This window comes from Poecilia latipinna, unplaced genomic scaffold (assembly GCF_001443285.1).
Source record: "Poecilia latipinna isolate Pla-1442-1.1 unplaced genomic scaffold, P_latipinna-1.0 Scaffold7, whole genome shotgun sequence".
NCBI classification, from domain to species: Eukaryota; Metazoa; Chordata; class Actinopteri; order Cyprinodontiformes; family Poeciliidae; genus Poecilia; species Poecilia latipinna.
Window position 1 is genome coordinate 613,358 of NW_015112623.1, and position 13,269 is coordinate 626,626.

Sequence of the window (13,269 nt, forward strand, 5' to 3'; positions counted from 1 at the left end):
TAGAATGTTTAAAAAAAAAAAAAAAAATTAAAAATTTTTCCCAAAAAAAAAAAAAAAAAAAAAAAAGCTGGTCAGCCACCTGTATTAAGATGTTTCCTGATCGGAAAATAAATTAACGATATTCTTTGAATCCTCAGTAGTTTTTAAATGCAGTAAAAGTAAATTTTGCATTCATCTCTTGCTTTGAATCGAGAGCAGCAGACATTTTCTGCCAACCAGATTTTCTGCTGCATAACTTTGACTTTCCAGCACAAGTTAACTCTGTTATGTTTGTTGTGACTCAACACGTCCAGTTAAGGTTTTCAATAAATTTGCATCTGGCTGCTGCTAATATTTCATTGTGAAGTAGATGTGCTGTAAAGCTAGGCTGACATTAGCATGCTGTGGTATGGCTGATAATTTGTATGTCGGCACAGTTCCAGTTTGTGCAAGAACAAAAACAAAATATTGTTTCATAAAAATTTGTTCTGCTTTGAACGTCATAAAATTTAATGACTGGCGTTTCAGCTGCTCTCATCACAGATGCAGACAGATGCAAGCGTTCTTTAGCTGTAAATGTCATTGTAAAGGGAGAGAAAATCTTACCTTGTTATGGGAAATCAATATTTGCTGCATCAGTAAATAACTGTGCAGATTCTAAAGTAGTCACTCAAACGTTCCAGCGCCCCGATCCGATACTCTGGATCGGATCGGTTCATTCTCGATTCGGTTTGATTCTAAAGACTTGCGCTGTGCTTTTCATCAGTGTTGGTGGTTTCTGTCCGTCATTCAGGGGAGGTGCCCATCGACGAGCTGATGATGGAGCGAGTCATGGACGCCCTGGAGAGGCAGTGCCATGACAACATGAAGCACGCCATAGAGACGGTGGAAGGCCTGGGAATCGAGTACGACGAGGACGTGATTTGTGACGTGTGCCGCTCCCCGGACAGCGAAGAAGGGAACGACATGGTGTTCTGTGACAAGTGCAACATCTGTGTGCACCAGGTGGGGAAATACAGGCACCTGTATTAAAAGGATAATGTCTCTTTAAAAAATAAAAAACATCTTGTTTTGTGTTGTTTAGGTCTGCAAGAAACTTTGTTTTAGTAAGCGATTATTCTATCTGATAATTGATTAATCAGATAAAAAATTTGACACTTACTGCAGATTTTTCATTTCACCGTTTAAGCCTTTTTTAACACAATATTAGAAATACATTAAAAGATGTAAATAATTAGATTTTTTTTTTTACATGAAAAGAAAAGTTGTCGCCTAAAATGCAACAAGATCACATTCTGTTTGTGTATGCTTGATCATTTGCAGCAAAATATGCAAATGCATTTAAAAAAAACTGCCTGCTAATGTGTTGATTTATGTTTGAATTAATAATCAGATAAAAAGGTGCTTAGAAGAAGATTTTTCTTCTTTACAGTAGCAAAAAATGCCACTTGAGGAACGTTGGGTAGAACAAAGGTACGGACAAAGAACGTTTATACATTTTTCATGTCAAATTTGATTTCCTTTTTTTCCCCCAGTTTTTAATTGAAATTGTAATTTCAACATAGGCGTACACCCAAACTTTAAACTTATCCAAATGTCTTGTATAAAATAACCAACAGAAGCTCAGTTCCCGATTTTAATCTGTTTTTACATTTTGTCCTTAAAAAATTTACAAATGACAGAAAAATATCTTTAAAAAATAACTGTCTTATTTTTCAATAATTCTTTCTGTGAGCCGAATTCAACGACTAAAGCAAAACTTTCCAACCTGCTTGTCAAACAGGATGGTTGTCCTTCAGTGGCTTCGCTTCACTCTGGAAACCCCAGAAACGATTTGGTGAAATAAACAAATTTACATTTTCCAAAAATAGACAATTTGATTAATTAATGCATTTGATTAATCGATTTTGCTGTTCTTTCAGCACAAGGCCTTTTTTTTTTTTTTTTTTGGAGTCTGTATACCTCAGCTGATGATTAAAAGATTACTAAATCAGTTAATTATTTCAATGATCGATTAATCACAATTAACCTGATTAATCATTGCAGCCCTAGCGTGGCTCCAGTGTTCCACTGGCTGTGCATGACATCACAATGATCCCGCAATTGGATCCCGTTCTAAGCCTCTGCCTCCTCCTCAGGCCTGCTATGGTATAGTCAAAGTACCTGTGGGAAACTGGCTCTGCAGGACGTGCGTCCTCAGCATCGACCCCCAGTGCCTGCTGTGCCCCAAGAAGGGCGGCGCCATGAAGGCCACGCGCGCCGGCACCAAGTGGGCTCACGTCAGCTGCGCCCTGTGGATACCCGAGGTGTGTGTGAGACCTTACAGCAATACCCCCTGATAGCTGCACATCTGCCTGCGGCAGCGTTTGATTAATGGCGGCTCTCGCTCCAGGTGAGCATCGCCTGTCCGGAGCGAATGGAGCCCATCACCAAAGTGTCCCACATCCCGCCCAGCCGCTGGTCGCTCATCTGCAGTCTGTGCAAACTGAAGACGGGCGCATGCATTCAGGTGAGTGTGGGTCAGTTTACTTTTAAGGCAAATTTGACTGTTTTAATTTACTTTTAATGTAAGATTTAATGCAACTTTGCATAAAAATGTCACTATTTACCAACTAATTCTAAGCTGACACTTTTAATGCAAATTTGCATAGACAACATTCATGAAGACTCCTTCGTGTTCATGACGGATGTTATGTCATGTTTATGTCAGTCTTATTCACACTCCGTCAAATAAAGCGTTACCGATATTCTAGTTATTAATCTGTCGAATCTTTGACGATTAAATCAGATAAATTGACACATTTGATTTAATTTTTTTTTTTTTAGAATAAGAAAATGAACATTTTATTGCCTAAAACACAATAGCATTCTTTTAGTGAATGCTTGATCGTTTGTAGCAAAGGATGGAGATGTCGCAAAAAACCCAACATACTTCTGACATCCAACATGTGAAAAGTTCAGCCGTTTCTGCTTGACTGAATATCGATACTTAACGTGACTTAAGTTTTTTTTAGATGAAAAGATTTGAACCGGGTGAAGTTTAAACTTTGCCACTTGACGAGTTTCGGAAAGAAATATTTACAGTTTTTTATTTGTTTGTTTGTTTATCTTAAATGCAAAATATGTATATATTTTGTACAGTTTGGGCTTATTTGCTGCTCTGAGTGTGTTCTTTCAGCAAATGTCTTTTTGTGAGTCTATATACATCTCTGGAAAAAAGAAGAGCCCACTGCACTGAACCCCATTGAAAACCTCCTGCTTATTCCACCAAATATTGATTTCTGACTCTTCCTGAGTTAAAACATCAGTATCATTTCTAAATCAACATGAACTCCTTTTCTTTGCATTATTTGAGGTCTGAAAGCTTTGCGTCTTTTTTGTTATTTTACCCATTTCTCATTTTCTGTAAATAAATGAAACAATTTTGCTTGGAATTTCGTAGACATGTTGTCAGTAGTTCATAGAATAAAACCACAATATTCATTTTACTCAAACATAAACCTATAAAAAGCAAAATCAGACAAACTGATCATTTTAAGTTTGTCTTTTCATCTTTTTGTTTCCAGAGCTGCATATGCCAGCTAACGATTAATCGATTGCTAAATTGACGATTATTTCGACAACTACAGTTAATCATTTCAGCCCTAATCACTGCTCAGCATGACATCGGCACTGAAAACAGTCGCGCCTGCGGAGCGACACGCTAACGTTTCGGCTCTGCTCGCAGTGTTCGGTGAAGAACTGCACCATCCCCTTCCACGTGACCTGCGCCTTCGAGCACAGCCTGGAGATGAAGACCATCCTGGACGAGGGCGACGAAGTCAAGTTCAAGTCATTCTGCCTGAAGCACAGCAAGCCCGGCGACACCGGCCTCAGCCCAGGCCGCTCCAAAGCGCCCAGCGAGGCGGCCAAGGTGGGCCAGCGCGCGCAGAGGCTGCAGGAGCTGGAGGAGGAGTTCTACACGCTGATCCAGCTGGGCCAGCTGGCGCAGGAGCTGGGGCTCTCCGAGCGCCCGCTGGACTTCATCTACCAGTACTGGAAGCTGAAGAGGAAGTCCAGCTTCAACAAGCCTCTGCTGCCCCCTAAGGAGGAGGAGGAGAACCTGGTGCTGCAGCCGCAGGAGGACAGCATCCACACGCGCATGCGCATGTTCATGCACTTGCGACAGGATTTGGAGCGGGTGGGTGCTTTTGGTTCCTTTTTGTTTTTTTCTTCTTCTTCTTCTTCACTTCCATTTTTACTGCAGTGAAGCAGTCCATAATGCTGAGTTGGTGTATTTTTAGCAAAAAACAAAACAATTCCCCCTGCCCAGTAGTGGTTTTAGTCACTTCTCTATAAATCAGTCTAGCAGACTCTTATGTTGACATTTTACCACAACCTGACATGATTTTTATTCAGCATTTCTTTTGGAGTCTGAAGCTCGTTTTGAGCCACACACATAATATATGCATATTAAACATGCTTGATGTTGTTTTCCAGCTAGATAACGACTCTTTACATGCAGTTCACTTTCTGCTGTTTAATGGTCTTCATGCCGGCTTCCATTCGTTCCTGTCTGCAGGTGAGGAATCTGTGCTACATGGTGAGCCGGCGGGAGAAGCTGAAGCTGCTGCAGAGTAAAGCTCAGGAGCAAATGTTCAACCTGCATGTCAAGCTGCTCAACCAGGAGATGTCCACTGGTGAGGACAAGAGGCATTTCCTTATTTCTATATTTCTGTGGTTTCTGAGTATTTATTGTCAATAACTTACATTTTGTTAACTTTTTTTTTCAGTCACTTGGTTGCTACCTAAATCTTACATTACTGTCTTCTTTGGAGGAGGATGTTCAGGGTTCTTAAACTGTCTGGAAAAGAAGGAAATTTAATTTCAGTATTTTTTTAGAGCCATATAAGATTAGAAAATGAGGATTTTGGAAAAAAAAAAAATTATTTACGTATTTTATTCTTTTATTGTTTAAATATTGTGTCTGTACTTCCATCCTTTCGTTTTTCCGGGTGTTCTCTCTCCTGTGGTTTTTTTTTCCTTGTATTTCTTAAATGTTCTTTTCTGGTATCATATTTACTGAACATCCTTTCCTTCCTTTGTTTCTAACTTGCTTCCTTCCTTATGTTCTACCACAATTAATAAATTTACCTTTCATCCTTTTCTCTTTTTTTTTGTTTTTGTTTTTACATATCGGTAGAAAAATTTGGGCTGATATTAACATTGTTATGACCAATAACTAATATTTACTGATATAATACATATTTACAGAGGTTTCTTTTTTTAAATATCTTAAAACAAACCTAGAACTTTAGAAAATTGAATCTGGAAAAAATTGCAGTTTTAACACAGAGGGGGAGGGAGGGTAATCTATTAACCCTCTTGTATGGCATTATTTCAGTTCAAATGTTGTTAAAATCTTGCTAACATTTCCTTAAATATCATTTTTCATGGCGGCATAAACATCTTAAAGTGAGGATTCTCTCACTTTCCAACCAGTTTTGCTGAAATACCTTCAGCCTTCTTGGTATCTGCTGAGAGTTTCGCTCCCCGTTTAGCAATCAGAGCGAACTCCCGTCATCGCTCCGTCAGAAACACTGCTTCCTGACGCTGTGGCCCAACTTGTTGGGTCGGGTTTCATACCGCCTCGTTTGCTTACACATTCTAAACCATGTTTTCCTGTTTTACCCCCTGCAGGTCTTCCTGCCTCCCTCCCGGTGGAGAACATGCTGTTCCGGCCTCCTCCGAGGATCACCCTGAAACTGAAGATGCCCAAAGGTTCCGGTCCGGGAAACGGAAACCGCAGCTCCAAGCTGGGCAACGGGCCGCTGTGCCCGGACAACAGCGGAAATGTCAACGAACACGCCGCGGAGGGGCTCGGCCAGGGGAAGCCCCAGCTGCACGCCCGCAAAGACGACCGACCCAACGGTCGCCTGTTGTCCTCCGGCGGCGGGCCGCCATCCGGCAAGCCCGCCGGCAAACACCCGGCCCTGCACATCGTGCACCACGCTCACTCTTCCAACAGCAACGGTAAACTGGACCAGGACCGAGCATGCGCGGTGATGTGCAACGGCGCCTTGGACAAGGCGGCGGCTCAGAAGGACGGCTCCCGCCAGACGCAAGGCACCCGGGGCGTTTCCAAGGAGGACCTGGACAAAAGTAGCTTCTGCAAGTCTGCCATGGAGCGTTTCGGCAGATCCTTCAAGGAGGCGACCATTAACTTGGTACGGACGACGGAGGACCTGCGGGTCTCGGACAAACTGTCCCGAAAGAGCGCCGCCAAGGAGAAACAGTGGGCCAAACCCATACTAGAACACAAAGCCAAAAACAGACGGCCGCACCAGGACAGCGACGGGTACTGCCCCGACCTGGAGCTGAGCGACTCCGAACCTGAGGCCAAAGGTCGGCTCGGTCAGCAGGCGGGGCTGCCGCAGCCAAACGCCCAGCGGAAGGGGAAGCACTCGGCGGGGTCCAGACACTCGGTGACGAGGTGACGCCGTCGGCGGACGCTTCCAGCTCCTCTCATCAGGGACCAAGCCACGGCGCCGACGGCGCTGCAACAACGGGGCGCAGCGTGTCGGGTTCAGGACCTCACATCCAGTTTGAAACGGCCAGTATCGACTCATCTGAGAGAGATTTTTACAACCAACTGCAACCTTTTTTTTTTTTTTTTTTTTTTTTTTTATATCATTTTTCCCGTAAGGTTTTTTGTTTTTATGATTTTGTTTTCCACATCAGCTGCCTTCTCTGAAAACGAATGCTCCACACTCGACTGGTTTATAGTTTCTTTCCGGTGAGTAAAACACTACATGTGTGTCTCAAAATGGGACGAGACGCGTCTTTATTCTATTTTATTTGTTTTAGTTCCCACCAACATCCGAAGTATCCTTCAATAATGAAAGTGGTGGCAGCAAAAGTATTATGAGGCGGCGATCAGACCGACCGCCTCGTTTCCTGGGGACAGATGGTCTCGTGAGCAGCCTTCGTCATCAGAGTTGAAATGTGAAAACGAGCTGTGAAACAACCATCTTTACTGTTCTACGTCATGTTTCAGTAATAAACGTGGCGTACGTGCTTCAAACATGCTGGGCTATTTTCTTCACTAAAAAGTTTTTACTAATTTATAAAACAAAAGAATTCACCTTTGAAAAACGTAACCCACTCAGAAGCATCGACAAACCAAGTGGATACCAATTTAAAAGGAGCACAGAAATGGGTTTTACAAAGCTGCGTGCTGATACTCCTCCCGGTCAGCGATCCGTTTCAGCTTCCTGAATTGATCACTAGAGGGCAGCGTTGTCAAACCTAAAGATTTAAACCACAGATTCATGGTTTTCTGATCTGCCTTGGAAGATGTAATTAGAATATCAGCTGTAGGAACAAGAGAAAATGAACTGGTTACCTTTTGACTCGAGCAAAGACGGAACCAGAAGACTTTGAAGACCAAAACCCAGAGAGATTTTAGTCACAATGTTCTCATTACTATTTCATGGTCCAGGCTGCCTCCCTCCCCTCTCTGGTTGGAGTTGGTGCTGCTTCAGGGTTTAATGTCCTGCTGAAGAAGCTCAGGGAGACCTGAGCAAACCAAATACAACGGACACTTCCACCAATTTTTACATGGGGGGGGGGAAACCTGTTCTAATACAAAGCTGGAGCTGAGTTAGTTTGTTCTGATTGATGTGTATAAAGAGGAAATATTTATGCATACATTCATGAATGTTGCCTGAAAGTACTACAGAAGTCACTTAATTATCAATTTAAGACTGGAAAATTGACACATGGCTTCTAACAAAATGACAAGAAAAATGATCTAATTTTAGGTACTTTTAGCTTCCTTCTGTTCTCCCCAAAAAAATCAATGAAATTAATCCAGTAACTTGAAACATTACTAAAAATCTGCATTTATTATTCATTTTTTGTTTAAAAATATATCAATAAAAAAAAAAAAGTGTTTCAGTCAGAGGCGTCAAATTCGCTGTAATACTGAAGGCTACAGGAGACATTTAAAGCTAACAGCCATTAGCATCAACAATAACGGGAATATTGAATCACTTGAGTTACAGCGACATTTAATTTCTCTTTGGGAGTAATGCAGTGTTTTTGAATTTGAATTTAGGCAAAGTTATTGTGGAAGGTCCAAAGAGTCACTTGGGGAGGGGTTAGCAGACGGCTGCATGGTCAGACCTGGTTCTGGTCAGCATCTTTCCAAGTCTGGTAAAAAAGAAAGAAGGAAAGAGGGGGGGGGGATCCCAAATGCATCATATAACATTTATAGTAATGTGTTTTTTTTATGTAAAAATTCTAACCATTCACTCCATCCTTTTCAAAGTACCTTCTTAAAACTTATTTTGTCGCCATCACTCTGACCTCTGACCTCTGAGTTTGGAGCATGGTGTACCTGAGAGCCACACCCCATTACCTGCTCTCACCTGGCGCTCTCCACCTCCGCCGTCTTGAGGAGGAAAGCAGTTCCTGTAGTGTGTGTGTGTTTGTGTGTGTGGGGGGGACACCGCTGCAGAGACGCAGGCCATTTAAATCTGAGGGCTCCTTTAAGAGAACTGCCTCTCCGTATCTGCTGATCTGTCACCCGGCTGCATCATCCTGCTGCAACTCCCGGCGGGACAACAGCGCTGTCCGCTCGGTGCACCTCAGGAGGAGGAGGAAGTCATGCTAAACCATCGATAATCGATGATGAAAATCTAAAATAAATAAAAAAAACGAATTAAAAAAAAATGCGCACTCAATGCAAAAAAAAGTGAGCTGATGGAAAAAACAGAAGCGGTAGATTTTCTTTCCTTCTCGGACGTGCTGCTGTGAAATGATGGCCGCGCAGAAAGCAGCTCTGTTTCCGGGCTCTGCGGGATGGGCGGCTCGTCTTGGTACCTCGCTGCTGGTGCTGCTGTAGTCAGCCTGTCCCGTGGTTCGGCCGGTTCCGCCGGTCGGCAGTCAGCAGCTGCGGTTTGAACAAGTAAGTGCGCGAGACGAGCACAGCTCCCGTTACCGGAGCACGCGCTGCACAAGTTTCCGCCTCATTAAAGTCTAATCCTGACCCCAGCTCCTATAAAGGAAATGAGGAGATAAGTTTCCTTGCACGGTGCTCCTGTTTGTCATGCATGTTTCTAAGCGTGTGGTTTTCTAAGGGAGAGTGAGCGGCGCCGCTCAGCATGTCCGGATGCAGCGAGCTGAGCCTGAGGGAGCTGCCCATGGAGAGCTGGATGTCTCACCTGCCATGCGCCCTGTGGGACACCCCGCTGTACCACCTGGCCATTCCGGGTAGGCTCATAAGCAGGAAGCCCCCTCTTCCTCTGCAGTGCTGATAACACTGTGTTAAAGGGGCAGTATTATGTGTTTAGCAGGCACAGGAGGCCATTGTATATCACAATCAATCAACTATATTAACTTAAAAAAAAGAAGCTATGTGTGATAAATATGACTTAAAATTAGCACCTTGAAATTGGTGCCTCTGTCTCTTTAAGAAGCACCTGCTCTTTCTGAAACTCTGCCTTCAGACAGGAAGTCATCACAACGTGGCTCCTCTATTAATCTTTTAACAACCACTTTTACTAGCGAAGAAGCTCCTATAATGAGCTCAGCAGATGAACATTTCCACCATGTTTACTAATTGCCTGCAGGAGGAGCTGGGTCCACCCAGGTGTTTTCCACAGCTGAATGGTTGCCATGGAGATTAAAAGATTTCTTAAACTTCCATGAAAGAGTCAAGGCAACACTCTAGGTGTGTCTTTGATGAGGGAAAAACTTTATAACATGATGTAAAGCCCAAAAAGTCAGTTGAACATAATGCTGCCCCTTTAAGGACATTGGCTTGACTCCATCATCTAAGTGCTTAGTCAGACAAGCTAAACATCTGAGACAGAAGAACAGAAGAAAGCATGTTTTATATATCCTATTTGAGTTTGTGTTTATTATTTATTTGTAAATAGGACAATAAGTATTAATGAAGACGGAAACACATGAGAGAGCACTAGTAAGGTGGCTAATTTCCATCTCTAGCCCCACTGGCAGATTGATGCTAAAGTACATATTGAATACAGAGATAAAAACCAGAAAAATAAAACCGCGCAATAAGAAACACATTAAACAATCTTACAATCTATACATCTTAGCATATAATTATGTTGATATTTTTGGATTTCCAAGAGCTAGTTTTTAAAGATGTTTTTTTCGCTGTAATTATTTTACCATTACAACGCTCTCAGACATGCCAATTTTTCTGTGGCACAAATATGTGGATATGGATTGCTTTGTCACTCAGTAGCTCAAGCTAGTGTGCAGCAACGAGCGGGAATTTCAGTCTGCCGATGCGCAAAGTACTGACTAAAAATTCATATAAGCACGCTGCACTTTTCAGAATTTTATTTGTAAAAAATCTCGCGCCTGTGATGCAATTTAAATATGGCAAAGTCCAAAGGTTAAGATTAGTTCTTGCAGGCCTCCGCTCACGAACCAATCGCCCACAGCATTTCTCCGTTTTCCCACTCAGGCAGCCACAACGCCGTAACGTACTGCCTGGACATGAACGACCGGTCTCCCGTGGACCCCATGCAGCCGGACATGCTCCAGAAGCTGGACAAATACATGAAGCCCCTCATTCGCCCTTTTGTGTACAAGTGGGCGATAACGCAGGTAATAAAGCTGGGATGTAGCGCACCCAGCTAGAGATGAGTAACAGCTCTAGCACTGAGAAATCCTGTGTGTGTTTTTAGGAGTTCACCATAAAGCAGCAGCTGGACTGCGGGGTTAGATACTGCGACCTGAGAATCGCACACAGACCCAACGACCACTCCACGGACCTGTACTTCTACCACGGCGTCTACACCACGCTCACCGTCGAGGTAACCTCAAGAGGCGCACCGCCCCTCGGGTTGTAAACCACCTCCAGCGAGCCGAGGCTTGCTGAGTTTGCCCTAAAAACCCAAAGATAAGGGAAGTGAAGAGCCTCTTAGCGCGACGTCAGCCTGGTTTTACAAGCTCCTCCGCCCGCAGGCTGGATTTATCGATACCCAACAGCTGAATGTTCCGGAGAGGGAGTCTGCAGGGTTTACGTTTCTGTATTCACATCGTTGCGGTTTTTACCTGAAGGTTTTTCCGTTTTACCTCTTTTATTTTACTAATATTTTTCAGAGTTTTGTGGCTTTAGTGACCTGTATTCATTAGAGACTGGACAGGGAGAAGGACAGAGAGACATGCAGCAAATAGCCGAGAGGCGGGAGTTGAAACGGAAAGCGTCGAAGAATCTAGCGTCTGCATATTTTTGCCCATATTTTCAATGTTGGAAATTAGTCCACAGTATAAAGCACAACTTTAGACACGTTTTCTCATTTACAGGTCTCTATGCGTGAATGTACCGCAGGACGAAGAAATCCGAAGCCGTGACTTTTTAACAGTGTCCACACGTCCTTACAAAGTCTTTAATTCACGCATCTAAAATTAATAAAACAATAACAATGTTTTAAATTCATTTAAAAAATGTAACTCGGCCTTCAGTACAATAATCATGTGGCAGGAATATTCAATATATTTGAACAATTTTTTTTTATTTTCTTGCCGGACTTTACTGTCATGCTAACGTTTGAGGATACTGCTAACTAGATGCTAAAACCCTTGCTAGCTAGCTAGTCGGCTTTTTCCCCCCCCCCTGTATCATGGATAAATGCAAATTGGCTGGACATTTGTCTTTGCCATCAGCTCCCTTTTGTTGCCAAACCATCTTTTTGGCAAAATGCTAAGTTTTGAGTTAAAAATTTACAACAGTTTTTCTTGTACTGTCCCTTTAACAGTACAAATATATGACAATAATATCACTACATTGTGACCTTACTGTACTAAAATCTATTGGGAAAAACAAACTCTCTCTCCAGTTTTCAATTGTTGACCTTGAACTCCGTCTCCCCCTGTCTCTGCTGAGAAAGCATCCCCACAGCATGATGCTACCGGTACCGAGCTTTCACAGAAAAGCGTTGCCCCTTTAAACGATGTCTTCTCGTTGACAGACCGTCCTCTCGGAGATAAAGGAATGGCTGGACGCTCATCCAAAAGAGGTGGTGCTTCTGTCCTTCAGCCACTTCCTCGGTCTGAACCAGGAGCTCCACATCCGGCTGCTCACCAACATTCGCAACACATTCGCCTCCAAACTCTGCCCTAAAACGGTACAGTTAACTTTTTTCATGCTTTTGTTGTCCCCCTCCCCCTGAAAGCTCAATACTCTTTCATTGTTTTGTCTTTTGATTACTTGTCTACAAAATCCAAAGCGTCATTCCTTCACAGGAACTTGATGAGAACTTCTCGGTTTCAGGAGGTGCTAACTCTTCGAAATCTGTGGGCTTTGGGCTACCAGGTGATTGTGTCCTACGAACACAGCATTTCCAGCTCCCACAGCGACCTGTGGCCTCACATTCCCTACTGGTGGGCCAACAAGTGCAAAGCCGAGGCGCTCATCGAGGAGTTTGAGGCCAGAAAGCAACACGGTAGACCAGGTAACCTGCCTATTGTTAAGCCTGCAAGAGTGAAAACGTGTGCAAAACGCTGAAAAGATGGCATTTTCTGCAGAAACTCAATGCGAACAATGTCAGCTGAAGGATTTAGCTTAAACTATTTGAAAACATTAAAGGAGTAGAATTATGTAAAATTTACGTTTTTGAGCTTTTGAATCCTTTAATCTCCCATGGCAACCATTTAGGTTGCCCGCACAACAAGCACTTAATGCATGTTTTTTTTTTTTCTTTTCCAGGCGGTTTCTTTGTCACCGGGATCAACCTGACGGAGGACCTGAAGTACATCTGCACCCACCCCACCGAGTCCCTGAAGGACCTGGTGATGTCCACGTACCCAGCGCTGCTCGGCTGGGTCAGGGAGCAGACGCCCGGCCCCAGAGCGGGCTCCCTCAACATCATCGCCGGGGACTTCATCACAGAGAGCCACTTCGCACCCACCGTCGTCACGCTGAACGAGAAGCTGCTGAAGTGGTCCTCATGACTTCTCTCTCTAGAAAAAGCGCAGAGCGTCTGCAGAAGCAGGGCAGACATCAGAGCATGTAAAGTCGTTACACAAGTTTGTTTTGATCGGATTGATGAAAACATTTTTTTTTTTACCTCTTGAATTATTTATTTGACCGTAAATGCACTTACGGGGATGCAGCGGCGTGCACATTTCAGTTCAAGCAGACTGTTTTTTTTTTGTTTTTTTTTAATGCGCTGACCCGAACTTCTTTGTTTACATTCAGTTTGCGCTTTATGCAACACACCGTATTGGTTTTCACAAGTCAGCAGTGGGTTTGACGACTTGCTGACC

At 43.4% G+C, this 13,269-nt stretch overlaps 2 protein-coding genes across 6 annotated transcripts in view; both read left to right on the forward strand.

The window, feature by feature from the left end:
• Window positions 1–7,042, forward strand: part of jade3 (jade family PHD finger 3) — a 14,751-nt gene extending 7,709 nt beyond the window's left edge. For 2 of the 3 annotated variants that reach the window (XM_015022463.1, XM_015022354.1), the window contains 6 exons: window positions 773–984; window positions 2,118–2,285; window positions 2,372–2,488; window positions 3,707–4,159; window positions 4,541–4,658; window positions 5,659–7,042. In XM_015022463.1, coding sequence (XP_014877949.1) covers window positions 773–984; window positions 2,118–2,285; window positions 2,372–2,488; window positions 3,707–4,159; window positions 4,541–4,658; window positions 5,659–6,455 — 1,865 coding nt within the window. In that variant the 3' untranslated portion in view covers window positions 6,456–7,042. The remainder of the gene's footprint in view (window positions 1–772; window positions 985–2,117; window positions 2,286–2,371; window positions 2,489–3,706; window positions 4,160–4,540; window positions 4,659–5,658) is intronic. The other variant, XR_001422933.1, reaches the window with a different exon arrangement.
• Window positions 7,043–8,201: 1,159 nt separating this feature from the next.
• plcxd1.1 (phosphatidylinositol-specific phospholipase C, X domain containing 1, tandem duplicate 1) lies at window positions 8,202–13,107 on the forward strand. Of its 3 annotated transcripts, none has more exons than XM_015023104.1 (7): window positions 8,202–8,929; window positions 9,086–9,234; window positions 10,463–10,605; window positions 10,686–10,814; window positions 11,973–12,128; window positions 12,275–12,455; window positions 12,710–13,107. In XM_015023104.1, the coding sequence occupies exons 2-7, from the start codon at window positions 9,126–9,128 to the stop codon at window positions 12,952–12,954; spliced, it is 963 nt and encodes a 320-aa protein (XP_014878590.1). In that variant the 5' UTR covers window positions 8,202–8,929; window positions 9,086–9,125; the 3' UTR covers window positions 12,955–13,107. The 3 variants fall into 3 exon arrangements, with proteins under 3 accessions (XP_014878590.1, XP_014878658.1, XP_014878522.1); XM_015023172.1 differs by having other exon boundaries at window positions 9,106–9,234; XM_015023036.1 differs by having other exon boundaries at window positions 8,848–8,929; window positions 9,102–9,234.
• The last annotated feature ends 162 nt before the right edge of the window (window positions 13,108–13,269 follow it).

Coding starts and splice junctions, on each gene's coding strand:
- plcxd1.1 (XM_015023104.1), top strand. CDS start 9,126: ATGTCCGGATGCAGCGAGCTGAGCCTGAGGGAGCTGCCCATGGAGAGC. Junction 9,235..10,462: donor GTACCACCTGGCCATTCCGG/GTAGGCTCATAA, acceptor TTTCCCACTCAG/GCAGCCACAACGCCGTAACG. Junction 12,456..12,709: donor AAAGCAACACGGTAGACCAG/GTAACCTGCCTA, acceptor TTTCTTTTCCAG/GCGGTTTCTTTGTCACCGGG.